The 21,686-nt window shown below is 36.3% G+C and overlaps 1 protein-coding gene across 1 annotated transcript in view; it reads left to right on the top strand.

Moving 5' to 3' along the window:
* LOC129268255 (palmitoyltransferase ZDHHC17-like) overlaps positions 1 to 21,198 on the top strand; it is a 30,743-nt gene extending 9,545 nt beyond the window's left edge. Inside the window, exons 6-14 of the mRNA XM_064104728.1 lie at positions 2,285 to 2,410; positions 3,616 to 3,755; positions 4,348 to 4,450; positions 4,968 to 5,087; positions 5,699 to 5,855; positions 7,025 to 7,108; positions 8,331 to 8,488; positions 11,628 to 11,731; positions 14,265 to 21,198. Of these exons, the coding sequence (XP_063960798.1) occupies positions 2,285 to 2,410; positions 3,616 to 3,755; positions 4,348 to 4,450; positions 4,968 to 5,087; positions 5,699 to 5,855; positions 7,025 to 7,108; positions 8,331 to 8,488; positions 11,628 to 11,731; positions 14,265 to 14,430 (1,158 nt within the window). The 3' untranslated portion in view covers positions 14,431 to 21,198. The remainder of the gene's footprint in view (positions 1 to 2,284; positions 2,411 to 3,615; positions 3,756 to 4,347; positions 4,451 to 4,967; positions 5,088 to 5,698; positions 5,856 to 7,024; positions 7,109 to 8,330; positions 8,489 to 11,627; positions 11,732 to 14,264) is intronic.
* The last annotated feature ends 488 nt before the right edge of the window (positions 21,199 to 21,686 follow it).

Genomic DNA, 21,686 nt, shown 5'->3' with positions numbered 1-21,686 from the left:
CAATTTGCATTGGATTTGTACATGAAATCACGTTTATGAGCAATTTTGGGTCTGACATGCACTTACATAATGTTGCGTAATGTCGTAACCGTGTACCCGGGCGTCACAAATTTGGTCTCAAAATTTGCGCGAGACTTGAAAGTAAGAAGTCAGTGAGCGGCGAGGTAAAAAAAATTTGCGCAGCAGATATATCGCGAAAATTGTCGAGGGGGGGGGGCCATTATGGCCCCCCCCCCAGGGAGAATTAGGGTTAAGTGGGAAAAATTAAAAAGGGTGCAAAGAATATTAAAAGGCTAGTGAAAGGGGCATTTAGTTCGATATTAGGACATTCAATGGCCTTGTGGGGAAACAAGAGCTTCATTTCAAAATCGTGATTTTGTCAAGTTGCCCCTTTGCAATGAGTTGATCCTAAATCTAACTTGCCTGTCTGCTTTTCTGATTAGCTAGGTGACATTGACTGTAGTCATTGATAGCAGTAAACTATGTACCTGCTTACATGTGATATCTTATTCTATAATTTGCCAGTGATACAAAACTTGGTGACTCACAGTCAGGGAAAAGACAAGAAAGGAGGGTGGGCTGGACTTGGATCTGCATCTTCACATTTTCATTTTCATTTCATTTCATTTCATTTATTTCACATTAAAAACCAATACACACAATTACAAAAGACAGAAAAGGAAATTACTCCATGTATATATAAAAGAGAGAGAGAGAAAACAAACATTAAAATACAATGGTAAATAATGTGACCGGGGCTAGAAAAAGCAGAGCTTATCGAGTCTAGCCCCGGCAGAAATGGAGAATACAAGAGGAAGGAGAGGCCCACCCCGGGAGCACGTACGGTCAGAGGCATTAGGCACTCTGGCCGTGACCAACTAAGCTCCTGGAGTAGCTCTCTCCTCCAGTGAACACTTTAAAATCAACCTAATGGAAATAAGGGGGGGGGGGGGACAGAAAAAAAGGGAATTAAAACGAGTTACACACTGATTTTGATTAATGATTATTTAGAATTGCACAGATACCTTTTGTATTTCATCTTAAACTGCCGTAATGACGGACTTTGTTTGATGTTATCATCTAAAGCAGACCATACTAGATACTACATACTGCATGTGGTCTGGGGTTTTTTTTCTCCCGCCTTTCAAACAGATGGTTCATGGTTCAAATCCCAGCCCTCACATGCTTACTTTCAGTATGAAATATATCCAAATTGTTTCAAGGTGGATAGGTACAGTACTTGGCAGGATTAATTCCGTAAACGCACCAAGTGTTGGAGGGGTAACTTGAGCTTAACCCTAAAAAGACTGGGGGGGGGGGGCTGATTCAGCCCCCCCCTCGACATTTTTCGCGATAAATCTGTAACGCTAAAAGCTGGCGCTGCGCCGTTCCATGAATTTTTTCTTTCAAGTCTTGCGCAACTTTTGAGACCAAATTTGCGACGCCCATGTACGTGGTTCAGAAATTACGCAACATTTTGTAAGTGCATGTCGACCCGAAATTGCTCAAAAACGTGAATTTGTGTACAAATCCAATGCAGATTGTGTTTTTAGCCAAACTTCATAAATGTATCATTATTTTCAATTTTACTAATCAAACTTAATCAATTTCATCTTGTTTATGGTCAGAATAAAGTAGCGGACGATTTCCATTTAAAAAACAATAAAATACATAAGAAAAGAATTGTGATATTGATTTTTTTTTTAAGTACATTTGATCAGAATCCTTCAAAGAGTCTGTGAATAAAAAATGAGCAGTTTAGAGGCCTTATTTAGTTAATTAGAGCAAATCTTTGATTTTATGCATAAATTAGCATAATTAATGAATTATGAGATTTTTCGGAAATTTTATCCTACAGTCTTGGAGATTATGCCATGGGTAATGCACGTGCAAATTTCCGTCGCGATCGCGCGGTCGACAGCCGAGATCATAGGGGGGGGGCTGAATCAGCCCCCCCCCCCAGTCTTCTTAGGCATCAAAATAGCCCAGTCTATTTAGGGTTAAGCCCAAGTAATAATGGTTGCCCCAGGGGTCCGTTTCATAAAACTTTTTGTAAGATAAGAGCGACTTTAAGAACGACTGGTGATCCCTTCTTGCACATTAAATCATCGCCAATGGTGTGTACCATTTACCACATGAAAGGATCACCAGTCGTTCGTAAAGTCGCTCTGAACTTACATGTACGAACAGCTTTATGAAACACCCGCCTTGTATCCTTCTGGAGAAGCGCTAAATATGTAAATCCAGCTATCATAATTATCTTCATTTTCTTTCATTTGTACAGCATCAAACGTGTATGGATCTGGCAAAATTAAGACGGAATGGCTACCTAGTGATGAGAATAAAAGAATTCAGAGGGGAGGCGGAGGTCGACAATTCAACATTGCTAAAGAGGCTGAAATCAAATAAGGTATGTGCATCAAGAACATTCAGAGGAGCATTTCATGAAATGAATAGTCAGTGATTGTAACCTTACAACTGTTATAAGCTACTGAAATCCTTGTATCTGATTGGCTAAGAGCTAATATGTCGGTGAACGTCACTGAGAGGATGCTTTGTGAAACATCCCCCTGCAGCCATCTACCATCCTGAAGGTATATTTCATGAAACAAGTAGCCAGTGATTTTCACTTACGATTGTTATAAGCTACTGAAATCCTTGTATCTGATTGGCTCAGGGCAAATATATCGGTGAAAATCACTGAGAGGATGCTACATGAAACACTCTCTAGGTGGCAGGAAGACACATTTATATTTGGAATAAGAATGAGAGAAAAATGTAAAAAAATAAATAAATGAAAAAGTATTCATTTAATTCTGAGAATTGTTTGAGTTGGTTCTTTATAATAATTTCTATCATTCTTACACATTTATCTTCACAAGAAAAAAAATACTGATTGGTTATTAGAAACAGCTTTGTTAGGAAATTCAAACAATTCATTTTGTTTTTCTTAATTGAAAGGTTTGTTTTTAAAACTATATTTTCATGTTTTCTGTTGATTTTAGTTTTTCAGTGTAAAGCCTTGAATTGAATTCACTTGTATTCACTTTAGCTCAGTTCAGATCAACTTATTCCAATCCAAGTTCAGTTCAATTCTGATATTATTGACGATGTTGACAATTTTAATGATAGGTTGTAAGTGGTTTGACAACTCAAATCAAGTAGGTTTATGGACAATAGAAAAGGACATGCAGTTCGAATGCTGAATTTATTGATTTCACCCCCCCCCCCCAAAAAAAAAAAAAAAAAAAATAGTAATAATAATAATAAATGAAAATAATAATACTAGAAAAAATTCAGTAATGTATGCAATTGATCTAAGATGAAATTTACATAAACATGGGTTAGTAATGACATGTAAATGGTAATCTGAACTTAGAATTGAAATGCCTACAGTACTAATCAACCATGAAATAACTAGTTCTAAAAGTGGTGGCTATGAAATTTCTTTACTGATCTGAGATAAGATTTACATAAACACAGGCCAGTAATGAAATGAATATGATGATCTGAACACAAAAAAGAAACACATGCAATACATACCATACAACCGTAGAATAAATAGTTCTAAAAGTGGTAGCTCTGAAAATTGATTTGTCTGTTTTCTTTTGCTAGGCGGTAAGGAAACGGGTGATGCAGATCGTCCCATTCCTGGTCATCTTCCTCATGGGCTTCATTCCTCAGCTCAGTCAGCCTTGGTGGGTCAAAGTCATCGCAGGGCTCTGCACGTACGGGGCCGTCTATACATTATTCAGGTTAGTTTTATTTATTCATCCGTTTATTTTGTCTTATTTTAGCAGGGTAGCCTCATCAGTAACTGATCAGACCTCTCTTGTGTGATGTCGTGGTAATGATGCTGTTTGGGTGTGTCGATGGTGGGGGTGATTGATGATTATAATACTGTATGTATGCATGTTTGATGATGGTGGTGGTGCTGGTGATGATGATGACGATGATGATGACGATGATGATGACGATGATGATGACGAAAAACAATGAAAACAATAATGATATTTAATTAGCATGATGTTGTAATCATTTTCAAATTAGGATGATGTTTGAAGATGAAATGTTCATGATTAGGAGGAGCGGGGGGGGGGGGGATAATGATGATCATGATATTCATGAGGAGGAGCAGGCGGATGATGGTGATGACGATGATGATGATTTTTTTTTTTTGGGGGGGGGGTGGGGAGTGGTCATGAACTGACAATGAATGATACATTATACTGACTATACCTACACATGTAAACCATTATGTAAAGATTGCATTCAAATGCACAATGACAAATATAACAAAATGCAATTATTACCGTGGAAGTTTGCTTTATTTTGTTCTTTCCCTAGAACATTTTTTGATCACCGGTTCGGCGAGCTTGTGTCACTCTGTATCTCCATAGCAACCAAAACATTTCTCTACGGAACCTATGCTATCTTCCTGTGGCCTCATATCCTTTGCAAACAACATCAGAGCCCTGCGTCGTAAAAAGTCTTCATGATATCATGAATGACTTTGAGAACAATAGATGTGCTAAGCCCAGTAGGGTTAAAAACACTTTAAGGTTGCTTTTAATAGGGAAGTTGAAATGCAATTAATGCTCTTTCTGTAAACATTAATTTTGATCTCTTATTTTGCAACTTTGGTTCAATCAGTTAATTATGTTACTTGGTTCATATGATGATAATTAAAATTCCAATATACCGATGGTATGATGAAACACTATGAACAATTATTTTAACATCCCCTTCTTGTGCAGTATGTACATGTATGATCACTTAATGTCTCTTTATATTTCAAAAGCACTTCAGGTATTATTACCTCGGCTCTTGCCTTTACTTTCTGTAAAATGTCTCTCACATCAAAAGAAAAATAATTCCGTTTAAATATCTTTCATCACAAGAGTGATGTATTTTCAAGCAGTAAATTCATTATAACTGTTTTTGTTCCTTGACGGTTCCGTTCACATCAGTCATTTCTTCACAACGTGATCTTCTGTGCGTCATCGGTTTACATGTATTATCATTTCTGGGCAACAATGAAAAGAGACCCTGGGGTCATCCAATGCACCCAAGAAGACAGAAAAAGAGTGAGTAAAACATATACACAAGAACAAAGAAAATCTAATGAAATCCTCAACTATGGAACAAATTTCTCTAGAATGTTTTTCTCTTGATCAATCAAAGTCTGTTTTTTTAATATTTATTTTATTCATTTTTTTGGGTAAGAAAATGGGTGTCTTAAACATGCCAACCCTGCTTCAGTATGGTCATTTTGGGGCTCAGATTTTATGATTTCACAGAGTTGGGTTTATGTAAAACAAACACAAAAAAAAACAGATCTAGATCTATGATACGGTGACAATTAACCTTGATCTTTGTCATGAAATCATAATATTTGCTGCAACTACTTTCCTTTGGCTTTATTCAATTCATACAAAATTATAAAATATGGTTTTACTTTCGATATTATAGACAAATTTTTATGCATCAATTGTAAAATACCTAGTCACATCATTTCCTTTGCGCAGTCTATAAAGTGTGCATCGGCGCTCATGTTGCTGTAGAACACTGGAATTGCATTGGCCATTTTGATCTCGGGGGGTTTACATGTACTTGTATCTTGCTTCATTGAATTTTCACAAATGTCAGTTAAGTATTATCTGTTTTTTGTATTGTTATTGTTATTAATTTTTTGCAGACCATCATAGAATTAGCGGAGACCGGTCAGCTAGAATTGAGTAAATTCTGTACGACCTGCCTGATAAAACGACCAATCAGAAGCAAGCATTGTTCTCATTGTGACCACTGTGTTGCCAGATTTGACCATCACTGCCCGTGGGTGGACAACTGTGTCGGTCAGTCAATCTTCATTTCTTATTGATAAAATTGATATTGGCTTAATATGAAACAAGTAAAAAAAATTCTGTTGCTTTGATTAAATGAATTTCCGTGCACAAAATATGATTTGATATAAGTTTTGAAAAGTGTTTGGAATTTTATAAGTGTCATGTTCATTAGTTTTAAAGATAGTCTGGGAAATATACAAATAATGAATGTTTATGAGTGCAATGGACAGAATACTTCATGAGGTAAAAATGATCCATTCAACGAGGCATAGCCGAGTTGAATGGATCATTCATTTCATCTTTCACCAAATGAAGTATTTTGTCTATTGCCCAAATGAAAAGAACTTTCATTATTTGGTTTATATGACACCTAAAAATTGATTCTTTTTCATATGAAATATATAAATTTTGATGCAAAATATGGTCATGCAGTGCGAGCTCGGTCTGCTGATTATCGCGTACTGTACATACAACATGCACGCTTCAAACACGAGTGGTTTTGTGGTGCCTGGATCCAAAATTGCACGATGAATGGATAAAAAATTGAACGGTTGATGACGTCATTGTAAAATGGGCTGAATGATCGATATGAAATAAACAATCAAATGACAAGGATCTGTCTAGGTGTCGTATAATGTCATCCATCTCAGTGAATTTACTTTGCTTTTATAAATTTCTTAATTTTATGCATCTGTAGAATATATTGTATCTTTTATCTGCAGAAAGCCACACAATTTTTGTTTTGTTTTTGACAAATGAAGAGAAGAGCAATTACATTTTGTTAAAATACTTTTTGTATATAAAAAATGAATTCCTTGAAAGTTGGGGGTAAGAAAACTTATTGACATAGCTGCCTCTTATGATATTAAACAAATATGTAAACAAAAACACAAAAGTGCTGATAAAAAAATGCTCGTAAATCAGCATTTATTGTTTTAACCATTCCATTTATGCAAGTCATATGTTGAACCTCCTTACAATGATCTGCTCGGTCTTTGTTTTTTTTCTGATTATGTGTGAAAAAGTTATAAAATTATCATCGCATATGCAATTCATGAAGGAAAGTTGAAATTAGGAAAGAAAATTGAGGTTGGATGTGCAACAAGGTTATTGATTTTGGAGGTAATTGCCCAAATCATCATTTCAGTTGCTCTTCATGCTATTTTTTTTTTTCACAGGAGCTGGCAACCATCATCATTTTGTGTTATATTTGATGGCTTTACTACCATGTCTAGGGTTATACTTCTTTGCATGCACCAATTGTGAGTATACAAGCGAATACAACCTTTTTTGAAGGGGGGGGGGGCATTTTGTCACATACATTTGGTAGCTGTCAACAAATATAGTCAACGTTGGAGGTAGACTGAGTCATCATAGGCAAGCTAAAATGGGGATTATGGTGTCTATGTCTTGTGTACATTGTGCTTATTTGAGGTATAATGTTATTTATGTGTATTAATCGTCATTATCCTCATGACCACCATTTTCATCATCAATATCATCATCATCATCACTATCATCATCTCTCTCATCATCATCACCATCATCATCATCTTCAAGATAGGCTGCTGAGCCCTTTGAAGATTTTAGCAGATGATGATGATGATCAATTTTCATCATCATCATCATCACCATCATTATCATCATCATCACCATCAGTATCATCTTCATCACCATCATCATCATCATCACCCTCAACACCATCATCATCACCATCATTATCATCATCATCGCCATCAATATCATCATCATCATCAACACCATCATCATTATCATCATCATCACCCTCAACACCTTCATCATCATCATCATCATCACCCTCAAGTTGAGGGTGATGATTATGATGATGATGATACCATCATCATTTCCATCATCGTCATCATCATTATCGTCATCAACATTATCATCAACATCATCACCACCACCATCATTATCATCATCATCATCGCCATCATCAATATCATCATCAACATCACCATCATCATCTTCATCATCATCACCATCATCATCTCCACCATCATTATCGTCATCACCATCAACATCACCATCATCATCATGTTCACCATCATCAACATCATCATCTTTGCCATCAACATCATTGTCATCATCCTCATCACCATTATTTTCACCATCCACCATCATTATCATCATCAACATCACCGTCATCATCATCATCTACACCATCATTATCATCATCATCATTATCATCACCTTTACCATCATCATCAATATCATCATCATCATCATCATCATTGCCATCATCAATATCATATCATCATCGTCATCATCATCTCTTCTTCATCAACATTACCATCCTTCTTGATGTTCTTTACCATTAGATTGGTCTACCACAAAGTTTCAAGAGGGTGGTTTTGGGGTCTACCTTATAATTACTATTTTTACCATTTGATGATTGTCTTTCTGTTGTCTTTATTGTATCATCATCATCAACATTACCATCTTTATTATGTTCTTTACCATTAGATTGGTCTAAACAATGTACCACAACGTTTCAAGATGATGGTTTCTGGGTCTACCTTGGCCAGATCATGTCATGTTCTCCGTGGATTTTCTGGACCAGCTTCAACTCCTTACTCCACATGACCTGGGTCTTTGTTTTATTATTCAGTCAACTCTATCAGGTGCGTAGCCATAGAGTACCGAACTGTGTCGTCACGATGTCGTGACAACGAACCGGCTGGTTCTTAACTGAGTCGTAGCTGCACGATCGTCTATACACGTTTGTATTGCAAAAATGATGATGTGTTTTGTCCCTGGTTATTACCATCACTCTAAGAGTTGTGACAGGGCACCGTTTTATAAAGCTGTTCCTAAGTTATGAGCGACTGGTGATCCTTTCTTGAGGTAAATGGTGTAATAAATTGGCAATGGTTTAGCGCATAAGAAAGGATCACCAGTCGTTCTGAAAGTCGCTCCTAACTTACAAACGGCTTTATGAAACAGCCTTCAGATTCATTTGTTTAAAACCAGGCCGCCATGACACCATGGCAACTGACGTCATCGCTTTGGTACTCTATTGCATTCAGTTGGGTATCAGCTTTCTTGGGGATTCGATTATTATTTGCTGACCTCAGACTTTGTGAAAAGCGTTGGAAATACCTGTAACAGAGACATCTTTGGGGGAAGCAAACTCGGTGTACCAGCGAGTTCGGCCATCCCTGATTAGCCTCTGGCATCTGTCAGACCTGGTGTGTGTTTCATAAAGTTGTTCGTAAGTCAAGAGCGACTTTAAGAAAGGATCACAAGTCGCTCTTAACTTACAAACAGCTCGATGAAACTGCCCCCAGGTGAGATAAATAAAGGCATTTTCCTGTGGCATTAGATAACAACTGTCATAAATATCAATCAACCATAGTTCAACCATACGTGATATTTGTCCGAATGGTATGAAATTCCCCATGAAAACAGACATTCTCTCTGTATCTCTTTGCCTGCTTTGTTCGACTAAGTCGCGTGCAGCAGACTGCCAAGTTGGATTCGAGTCACATTCAGAATGCACACAGGGCGTGTAGAGTCTATTGTTCATACACACATACACAATAGTGATATATGCATTGCATTGTACTGTGTACACACAAAGCTTTTCTTTACAATAAACCAATCTAAAGCTGTAGTGAGTGGAATTAGCATAGTCCGTTCAAAACCCCTGTCTCAGATGGTTGTGCTAAATAAGGTTGTTCTTGAAATAAATGTAGCGCAGGAGTGATTCTGTCCATGGCGTGCAAAGAGTTCAAGCCTGCCTGAAGCTTTAGTAAAGAGTACAAATGTGAATTATACCATAGTATCATGTAATATCCCAATATGTCTGTCATTAAAACAGAAATCTAGTTCAGTGACTAGACAATTTTTGTCCCAATTTTTCTTTCTGTTTTTCTATCTCTTCATTTCTTGAATCTTATGGAATTTTCATAATAGTGGTGGAATTTTTGTTTTACCTGATTGCTAAGAAAGTATGAATGCTTGTAAGCAAGCAACTAGATGACCGATGGCTTAACCCTAAATAGACTGGGCTATATCGATGCCTAAGAAGACGGGGGGGGGGGGGCTGATTCAGCCCCCCCTATGATCTCGGCCGTCGATCGCGCGATTGCGACGAAAATTGGCACACGTGTTACCCATGGCATTATCTACAAAACTATCATATCAAATTCTGCAAAAAATCTCATGTCTCATTAATTATGCTAATTTATGCGTAAAATCATAAGTTTGCTCTAATTAATAAAATAATGCCCCTGAAATGCTAATTTTTGTTTCACATACTCTAGATAGGCATCTGATCAAATTTATTTTTAAAAAATTTCAACATCACATTTATTTTCTTATGTATTCTATTGTTTTCTAAATTTCTTATGTATTTCTTTGTTTTTCGACTTTTTGTTTTTATTGTTTTTTCAATGGAAATTGTCGGGGACTTTACTTCGACCATAAAATAGATAAAATTAATTGATTTTAAGCAGTGAAAGGAAAAATAATGATACATTTATGAATTTTGGTTAAAAACACTATTTGCATTGGATTTGTACACAAATTCACGTTTTTTAGTAATTTTGGGTCTGCATGCACTTACGAAATGTTGCGTGATTTCGGAACCGCGTACCCGGGGGTCACAATTTTGGTCTCAAAAGTTGCGAGAGACTTGAAGGTAAAAAGTCAGCGAGCGACGCGGTCAAAAAATTTCGCGTGGCGGATTTATCGCGAAAAATGTCGAGGGGGGGGCTGAATCAGCCCCCCCCCAGTCTTTTTAGGGTTAAGGTCCTCTCTGAGGGACCTGGTATTGAGGATTAATGCCTTACCAAAGGGCACTAGCGCACCAAGTGTGAATCGAACCTGGGTTACTGGAATCCGAAACCCCCGCTCTGCCGACTGAGCTATTGTGCCTCCATTAGTTATTCAATAATTATATGAACAGAATTGTAACCCCCTCCCCCCTCAAAAAATCCCATTATATTATGTATATATTGAATGCTGGCTGTGCATTTTTCTTATGGATTAATTTATCTATAAGTACGGTTCGATGACGAGAAAGGTATAATCCGTACCTGTTACAGAAAAACACTTACAGTCATCTATCTTGTACTTAATTTTTGGCTCGAAGGGTGTATTTATTCTTTCCTCTTTGTTCATACTGTCTCTTTCGATTTCCAAACACATGAAAATCATAATTTTGTTAACAAAGGCACATGTGATAATGAATGTCTTATATTACAGTATTGAAGGAGTCAAATTTTATTGATATCATTTGTGACCTGCCACCCCAAAACCAACAATAAGTCGACCCAAATGAATAGTGAGATTTTTATCGGGCTTGAAAATTCATTTCCTAAGCTTTAAAATGGTATGTTTAAATTGACAAACAATAAACATTACAAGTACTTGATTGAATGCAAAGGAAATTCAGCAAGAGCTTGAAAAATAAGGAGAATACAAGGTTTGAAATTTGGGGTTCACTCAAGCATGAGCTATGCATACTGTGTAATCTCAGTGAAACTTCCAAGCAGTCCAAAAAAGTAGTGTCCTAGAAACTCTTGTATCTTTTCTTTTATTCAACTTCACAACTTCAAATGTTTACAGTATGAAGAAAAAGAATTGCTCTTTCAGATAAGCCTTTTTTCAAATTTTTGGTTCTTGGAGACTAAATTACTATTTTGGCTATTTACAGAGAACCTTGCCTGGCGACTTATTGGTGGTTTTGGGGTGGTAGGTCACATTTACATGTACATAATGTCTAGAAACATTTTTTTGTTTTGTTTGTTTTATCAGATGATTTGGCTTGGTGTAACCACGAATGAAAGGCTGAACATGTCACGATACTCGTACTTTGATACGGTTCCTGATAAACCGGGAAAATTCACCAATCCATTCGAGTGAGTACCTTGGGCCTGTTTTATGAAGAGTAGCAATTGATCCAATCAACCACAAGTATGGAAAGCCAGCAACACCAACGTATAGAATGCATTTCCATTTGAAACGTTTTCAAACTTGACTAGGATGTATACTCATGCGTACATTATTAATATATAAACAGTGTGTTCCCAAAGGAATGTTGTGTACATTTCTTGCATGAAGAATTATGACATGGATGGATTTCTATAACTCTCATGCATACATCATTGATATGACCAAACAGTTTGTTTCCAAAGGAATGTTGTGTACATTTCCTATACAAAGAATTATGACATTGATGGATTTCCATAGATGAGATTAATTGGACAAATACATTTCTTCATAGCTCTCATTGCATACATCATTGATATATGACCAAACAGTGTGTTTCCAAAGGAATGTTTTTGTACATTTCCTGTGTAATAAAGAATTATGATATCCAGGCCTGATCATGATATCGATGGATTTCCATAGATAAGATGAATCAGATCAATACATTTCATCATAGCTCTCATGCCTACATCATTGATATATGACCAAACAATGTGTTTCCAAAGGAATGTTTTGTAAATTTCCTATACAAAGAGTTATGACATAAATGGATTTCCATAGTTGAGACTGATCAGGGGCCCGTTGCGGAAAGAGTTGCAATCAATCGCAACTCTAAAAATCATGCGCAACTTGATTTTCAACCAATCAACAGCGCGCATTTGGGACTTGCGTTTGATTTTTTGACTTGCGTTTAAACGTAACTCTTTCTGCAACAGACCCCAGATCAATCACAATCCTCTGTAGTACTGGACATAATTTCTCTCCATCTATCTACTTTGAATGTATGATGCTACAGCTGCAATGGATTTAGCTAAATTCCCCAGTTCTTAATTTTCTAAATATGGAAATTCTGTTTTCTTTGGTGTTGTAAATGTCAAATACTTTGTTTTTCAGTGGGGACATACACAAAACACACAGATAAATAAATCAATTTTGAATAGTGAATATTTCAGAAAAAAAAAAGTTTTCATTAAATACATGCACTCAGGGGAATGCAGGCAAAGCTTGACAAACACAAGGTAAACACTGTGTAATTCCTTGATTGGCAGGTTTTCCTATGATGTGCCATCTTCTTATTCAATTTTATTTTTATAATCATTGGGTGATTTCAAGTTCAATGTTGCCCCCTTGGTGTTAGTGTTAGGTCAATTTTTACACGAGCATAGCACCAAACATAAAATGAATTTGGTCCTGAAAACTCGCTATATTTTGAGCTGCCAATCTGGATTACTTGGATTACTTTTTAAAACTTAGAGTAGGTTTTGGAGCTAGGAGACGCAATCCAAAAAATAAAAAAATTACAAAAATTATTTACGCCTGTAGTCCAAAGTAGCACACGAGGTCATCACGTGAAGCTGTACAAATATAGAAACAACTCATCGCCCCGGGGGGGCCACTTCCATTGACGGGTGGATACCATGCGCGACCATGGGGTCTCGAAAAGCACCCTAAACACGTATTTTCCATATTCTGAAAATGCACCCCTTAACAAGTATTGGCGTGTGAAACCCTACCCTTAACAAGTATTGGGAACAAAACGATACCCTTGGCAAGTATTCCCTGATTGAACCCCTAAACAATAACAGCAATATTTTAGTTATGTTACGGACGTCGGTTTTACCTTTACCACATCATTGACATTGGGTATACGGCCCAACCTCCCACACCTCGCGCAAATCGGACTCAACACGTAGTGTTGATTGGGCAAAAAGTACATCCCTAATAAAACATTTTAGTATACCCTCGCTAATCTGACCCTAAACATGTAGCTTACCTAGTGAAATAGATACCCTTTTTTCATTATTTTATTGTATTTGACACCCTTATCACGTTACGTACGTAACGTGCCCTATCTTGAAAACGACATCCTTTTTACGTGTTTTTTTGGTCGCGCATGGTATCCACTTGTCAATGTAAGTGGCCCCCTGGGCTCATCGCTAAGGAAAAACTGTTTTAGTCAGAGAGTGATTCACTCCTCGTACAGTCTTCCTTCTTCGGTAATCTTGGCATCCACTTTAAACATTTCCAAAACTAGACTGGACAAACACTGGTCCTCCATGCACCAAATTCTTCCATAATCGTCCGCCCTCCACACACGTTAGTTGTTTTTAAAAACCAGTTAAAGTATTTTCGAAGGAATGATCGGGAGCACTACAGGATTACCTACTTCTTCCGTACAATGATGATGAAACTGTGCCTCCAACACCATACACCAACACCGAGCTCAAAATCACCCATTGTGATTTTTGTGTAATTCAATTTCGTTAGCCTGAATATTTTCATGTTGCATGAAATTCTGTGTTCCTCATGAATTCCGTGTAAGAGCTTACCAATCCTGAAAAGGAGTCAGTGGTATTTCTAACCAGATTTTCTTCAAACTATTTTCTTTTCTTTTAGAGTTTTAAATGTTGCACCACAAATTCATAAATTTTGTGATTTTTTTTCTTCTTCTTCATGTTACAGCCGGGGCTTGGTCAAGAACTGTGTAGACTTCTTTGGCCTTCGCTGCGTAGGTTTATGTCGCCCTCTGAAGGTCAACTGGGCCAGGCAGTTCACAACCGATCTCACCCAATCATCTTCAACGACGTATGTCAGTGTTAGCAGCCATGAGAACTACCAGTTTGTATAGGATCGAACAGGGGTCTGTAACACAAAGCTTAGCAATGATCATAGAACATGTCGTATGATTGATTGCATTGACTACAATGTATAATCAGTCATAAATATCCAACATGTGTTCAATCACTAAACTTTGTTTTTGAGTACCTTTATGGCATACCTGCGGATGATGCCTATCCAAGTCATTATTTGTGTTATTTATTTTCATGAAACAACTTCTTCCTACCTTTTCACCCAGATGTCCTTTTTGGACTCTAGGCTAGATCATAGTGATACCAGAAAATATCAATATTGAGCAATCATGTTAATTGAATATATAAATCATGTACTCAAATTGAAGGAAGTGAAAAGTATTTTTCATGTGTCTCTTGACAGGGCGAAAATGAACTATTAATCAGATTTTGTGGCCTTTTTTCATTTTTTTTAGTGGAGGGGGGGGATTTTTAATTGACAAGTCAAGTCAGAAAAATCTTTAGTTTTATTCCTGCTTTTGGGAGGAAGCACCTTTCATTCTCCTTTTTCTCTCTCTTTTTTTAACTTCTCATTTATTTCCCAATCAGAACCCAAACCTCTTAATTGTTTTTCTTAGATCAAGTGAAAGGGTTCTGGTTGACCTTTGACATGGCACTCCCCAAAATCTTCTGTAGTTGTATGACCCCCTATATAGGGCACCTTCCTGAAATAAGTTTGCTCTGTTTTCTAGTTCACAGGAAAGTTGAAATGCTCTCAAATTATACTTCTAAGACTTCCTATATGCATTGAAGTCCCGTATATATAAATTCATGTTTGTATAGCTGTACATGTATGTATATACTATGTTGCTTTTTGTATAAGTGATGTGTTGTGGAAGTTGCCTTTTTGCCCTGTTCTTTCAGTTTAATAGCTAAGAAAGGACCTCAGATATCACAAAATTATCTTTCAGGTATTTATTTCTCTCTTTTTTTTTGGTCATGTGAATATTTTTGCACATACCAATTAGCATCAACTGGCTGAAGGAGTGTTTGTTTTTTCCGGACATGTGATGCGAAAGAGATGTAAAGGGGGCTGACTTTTATAGATGCACTATAAATCAATTTTATATAAGGTACCTTGTCAGAAGTCTGCGCCAAGTCTCTTAGCTGGAAATCCTGCTGACTTTGAATGCACTACAAATCAATATCATATAGGGTACCTTGTCATAAGTCTGCGCCAAGTCCTTTAGCAGGAAAACCTGCTATACAGCCAATGTGCATCTTTTCTTTGGGGCATCCCCCCATTGTCTTGTCCATGACGAAGTGTGAGCACTGGGCCCAGTCTTACAAAGAGTTACAATCGATCCAATCAACCACAACTATGGAAAGCCAGCAATGTCAACATCTAAACTACATGTTTGTTCAAAGTATTTTCTAGATGTGATGTACATTCATGCATTCCCCGTTTTCTTGAAAACTCAGTGTGCTTCTCTTTGTTTGCGAAAGACATTTCGCAAATTTCCTGTCGAAAAATTATGACATGGATGGATTTCCCTATATTTGAGGTTGATTTGGTCAATCATAACTCTTTGTAAGACGAGGCCCTAGTAAAAGATGCCTGTACCTAGAAATGTTTCTCTACAGGAATAAGGGGACAATATGGTGGTCATGACATTTGCTCCAGCGACAATTGCACCGGACCTAATTTCGTCTAAGATGTAGGATTAGGGTTGCAATTGGGTTTTACATGTATGTTGGGTTTAGGGTAGGGTAGTGTTAAACCCAGGGTTGAAGTTGGTCATTTGATTAGTGTGTGGAATTTAGAGCGGAGCAATCGTAGCCAGAGCAATTGTCATGGAACAGACAATATTGTGTTGCAACAATGTTGTATTTGTAGAATAAACTTTTTTTGTGAGTTGCTGTTTGAATTAAGAGATAACAGATTTTAACATCTCCCAGCAACAATATTGAGATGAAATGAAATACAACTTACTTTATTGGTTGTGGTTGATTAAAAAATATATAGTGACCATAATGTTGTAAACAACTCATCCATTTAAAAGGAAGGTACAAGTAAATGCTCATTCAAATTATATTGTGCAAATTGAGCTGGTGGGTGTTTCATAAAGCTGTTCGTAAAGTTACTAACGACTTTACGCACAACTGTAACATGTTCTTAGGTCATAACTCAAGAGGGATGTCACATAGCACAAGAAAGGATCACCATTCGTGCGTAAATTCATTTGTATCTTACAAACAGCTTTATGAAACACCCACCAGGAATGTTTTGATGTATAGTTTATTACTGTTATTTGTATTTAGGAATATCTGGAGAATATATATATATTATGCATTTCAATTGACACCGAATTATTAGTCAGATCAATGGTGTTTGAAATGATAACTGGGCCCTATCTTACAAAGAGTTGCGATTGATCCGATCAATCACAACTATGGCAAGCCAGTTTTGTTTCAAAATATGTTCTTGATATGATGGGTATTCATACATTGTTGTCTTGACAATTCAGTGTGCTCCCCTTTGTTTACAAAGGACATTGTGATAATTTCCTGTGGAAAAAAATATGACGATGATGGATTTCCATATAAGTGAGGTTGATTTGATTACTCGTAACTCTTTGTAAGACGGGTCCAGGAAATCTAATTTTACATTGAAATCATGATAATAGGGAGAATTGTTATTGTTTACGTTCAAATAGATGAAGAGTAAAGTATTACAGGGATAATTGGAAAATGTGGTAAGTGGCTTGGAAAAAAATGCTGATCATGTGGATGTAATTATGCAAATATCATGTAGCTATCAAAAATACATTGTGCATTTCCCCCACAATGATACATGTACTATGGTTTTTAAAAGAATAGAAAATTTGGTATGTAGCTCTATGAGTTCTCTATCTTTACATTCACACAGAGCTGCCAACCTATGCATTTTGCCGAAACTATTACTGTTTTGCAACATTATTATGGAATTACGTTTTTTCCTTCATAAAATGCAATATTATGTTGGAAAAAAAAATGATTTTTTTTTTTTAAAGAAAATTTTGTTTATGTTTCTGGTAACTCCCTTAGGAACTGGGCAGGATAGCATTTTTTTGCTGGTAAACGCCAAGCTGATATATATAACCAATTACCTAGGAAACATTTTATGTCTTGGTTAATCAGTCATTGTGGCTGACTTTATAGACAGATATTAATTAATTACTCTTGGGCCTTTTTATTAAAGTGAGACAATGGCAGAGTGGGGATTCGAACTCACAACCTTGCGATTATGAGTCCAATGCTCTAACCACTGGACCTATTGAGAAAAAATTGACTCCATTTGTCTCCTGTTTCATAAAACTTACACAAGTTTAGGTGATTGGATGAATATAATTGCAGGTTAAACTGGACCAAAGGTCGAAGGTCATATGTGAGTCAATATTTCAAAGTGCAGTTTTGGGGATCACTGAATACTGTGTCTAATTCCCAGAAGTTATTACAGGTCTGGTTTTAACCCTATCAAGGCTGGGGTATTTTTGGAGATCATATGGCCAGGGGGGGGGGGGGGGGCTGGGAGGCCCCCCTCAAATGTATTGTTTCATTACCAAATATTTCAGGACCAAATTTTGAAAATGTATAGTTACGAGTGAGATCACTATTTAATTATTGCATTTAGTTATGTTTGTTTGGTGATCATGGATTATAATATTTTGAAAACTTATCAGTAGTAATTTTAGCAATTTATGTAGTACTTCAGAACTTCAAATCATGATTTTCTCATACCAAAGTGTGATAATTCATATATGCTGTATGTTTTCATACGGAAGGCGAAGTGGAGTTACTCCGGACTGAGTTGATATGCTTGTACTGCGTACCGACATTACACCCCCTTTCAAACTGGCAAGCTCCGCAGCGGTGTATCCGCAGTCATTTCTGTGGTTTCCAAGCGAGTTGTGTGACGTGCGGAATCTCCCCCATGCGGAAATGAATGAGGTTAGGTGCAAGATAAGCGATACCGCACTTCCGGTGTGGACTAACTCCGTTTGTAACCCTCATCTCGAAGTGGGATGAGTACTCCGCTTTGAATCCGGATTGAAATAATCCTAGAATTTTCATAATGCCCTCCAAAGTGGAGTAACTCCTTCTGGACTCCGGAGCAACTCCATTTCGGCTGTCAGTATGAAAGTGGTTTTAGATGTAGATTCAAATTTTGTAGTGTTTATTAGAATATGTTGTTTTTTTAAACTTTTTTATGTTATTATTTTGTTGTTCTGAATATCAAGAATTATTAAAGTTGACAGATACTCTGCAGGCCTGATTGAAACTCTGATCAACTATTGGGTCTTCACTCAAGACTAGCACATAACTTTACTGTTTCAATTGAGGCCTGCAGTATACAAGTCGTTGCAGGCTGTGTATTCAGACCCCTTAACCTGAATGAAAGATTTGCCACCAGAATAAATGGCATAGGTGGGGGATTATATCAAAGGGAAAATTGGGTTTGGATCAGTGGGTTGGAGTTTGAACCTAGAAGCTTATGATATGATGTCTGATGACGCAATCACATGACCACCTCATAATGAAATGGGCGATTCCATGCCGTGTCTTACGGGACATTTTAACATTTTCGATCTTTTGATAAAAGAATAATATTCTTGATTGATGGTAACCCTCAAGTAGTACCAGATTGAAAAAAGAACCAAGACTTACATGTAACTTGACTCAATTACATATCCTATACAATTGAATTGAAAAGTAGTACTAAATTTTTCAATATTAAGATTTTACCCTGATGAACCCTCTTTTCCATCGACTATTAAATCAACTAATTATTCAATTAATTGGTAATTCAATTGAGTGATTTATTATTAAATCTAATCTTGGGATTTGAGGAACCTCTTTCTTATCAATCAAAGTGGGATGTTACTCTCTGTAGCATTGAAAATGACATTAGGCTACAAAGCGTTTAAAGCTGTGCATTTCATGTTTGAAATAACATAGGTTGTAAGTTATCCCTACCCAAAAAGAAAATCTGTGAAATCTTGTATTATGAATTCAGATTGGAAAAGTCTAGTAATTTTGAAACATGTGCTTTAATTAAAAAAAATGATGATATTAGATGTGATTTCCTCCAAAGAATACATTTCTTTTTAATATATGTGATTAATGTGATAAATTTATATTACTATTTTGTCAGTGTAGTTTTTGTAATCTGATTCTTTCTTTATAATTACTTTAAATTGGAAGTGCCAAATTATGTATTTGATTAATGTGTACATTGAATGAATGAAACAAGGAAGGCTTTCCTTTTGGAAAATGATGTTCGCTGACATGCATTATTATTTCAAGCACAAAGTTAGAAAATAGGAAAATATTTCAGGAAATAGTGTTGTCTATATATTTGAAGGTCCTTTTACTAGAATGTTTTAGCATTCTACTTTCATATATTTTAGAGGTGAAATATAGACAATTAATTTGATTGTTAGAATTTCGCTTGTTTAATTTTTCACTATGCATTGAAGTCACGCTACATGTATGTCAAGCGTGGGTACTGCATTTTAATCATCTAATTTGAACATGGTTTGACGAAAAAATAATTGGTTAGAGTCCATTTGGTATTTTAGCAGATGGTCTAATTATCAGATCATCTAATACCATCATGGCTAAACCCACTTGGTCTACTAGCAGATGGTCTAATTATCAGTTTGTCTAAAACACCATCATCATACACCATCAGAGCTATAAATATTCTTGGTCCAACCATTATTTGGTTCGATATTCTTTAGGCTATAAACTGTAATTTAGTCTAGATTCTAGATGGGCTCATTTCCACTTTAGGACAATTCCAAAAGATGATCAACCTTTTTGTATGTCCGACCTGCATTTTTCTCAAGTCTTACTTCACTTCATAAACTGACCAAGTCATTGTCAATAAAGAGAACATTACAGACTGTCATAAAGAACAAGAAATCAGAGACAGAAAATTTCATGAAAGTCCCAAATATAGGGGGTCGGACGTACATATTTTATGGAACTGCCCTTTATCTACTTATTTTGTACACTTTGTCTATAAATTAATATTTGATTCATATGGAATATGGTTATATATATTTGGTGATGTTAGAGCAAGTGGTATTACACAATGATGGGTGTAGACGAACTGGAAATAAAAATGATAAATGGGCTTTTATGGCAATTGGACCAAATGGTTAGTAGACTAACTAGGATTAGACCATGTGGGATAAGACCAAGTAGAATTAAACAAAGCAAATGTAGTGGCAATTTATCAGAATAACCAAAATACCGTTGTGCTCAAAGGTTAGTGAACCCAGCCGCAAAATGCACTCCTTCGCGCTGAATGTTAAATATGGACAACACAATGTTCAGCAAGCCCAGAGAAACTAATTTCGTCGAATGTGAAAATTTGATAACTGATGTCACAATTGGCAAAACTCAACACTGACTACATTATATGTTCATTTTGCGGTGGGATTCACTAAATTCTGAGCACCACTGTACATATGAAATGGGATATGTCAGGACTAATTAAAAAAAAAAAAAAACCTATGAAATATGATAATTTGTATAAATGTTGCGATTGATTTTAATATGTAATGAGTTTTTAATGTCAAATTATGTAGCTATTCTGCTCGAATTATTAATTTGGTTTATTATGCAAGTCATTATTGTCATTGATTGCTTTTTAAGTGGAACTTTTCTATGCTTTCACATCCATGTGAAGCTATGTTTGATGTATATCATGCCTGTCAGTTTATTTTGTATTTATGTAAATGTTGGATCCATTTAATCATGAATGTATATATTATGAATATTTCCTGTGTCGTTTGTGTTTTCTTTATGTATGTTAGGTTCACCAGTAGTATTTTACATTATTGCTACTTGTTATGGTGTATCTATTGAGATATCAATCAGAGTTTGAACAGTGATAAAGACCGGGGGGGGGGGGGGTAAAAAAGATGGAGGAATAGAAGCAAAAGGGAGGGGGGGGGGAGAGGTAGAGGTATACACACGCACTGAATATTCTCACCCATTTGCAGTTAGACAAAACACATTTTAGGGCCGATTTATCATACTGGTAATATATCTTAAATATAATATTGTCTTTATTTAATAATAAATTCAAAATATTACACTTCTCGTATAAATAAACATGAATACATGTATACAAGGCAGAGATACATGTACTATATTAAATACCATTAAAAACTGCTGAAATCTACTAATCTCCCAAATCTACTGGTGACGCGACATTTGCTCCGGCAACAATTGCTCCAGGCTTTATTGCGTAGGGTTAGGG

The sequence above is a fragment of the Lytechinus pictus genome, chromosome 9, assembly GCF_037042905.1.
Source record: "Lytechinus pictus isolate F3 Inbred chromosome 9, Lp3.0, whole genome shotgun sequence".
Classification (NCBI taxonomy): domain Eukaryota; kingdom Metazoa; phylum Echinodermata; class Echinoidea; order Temnopleuroida; family Toxopneustidae; genus Lytechinus; species Lytechinus pictus.
Note: the sequence above shows the minus strand (reverse complement) of the source record. Positions and strands in the feature narration are given on the sequence as shown.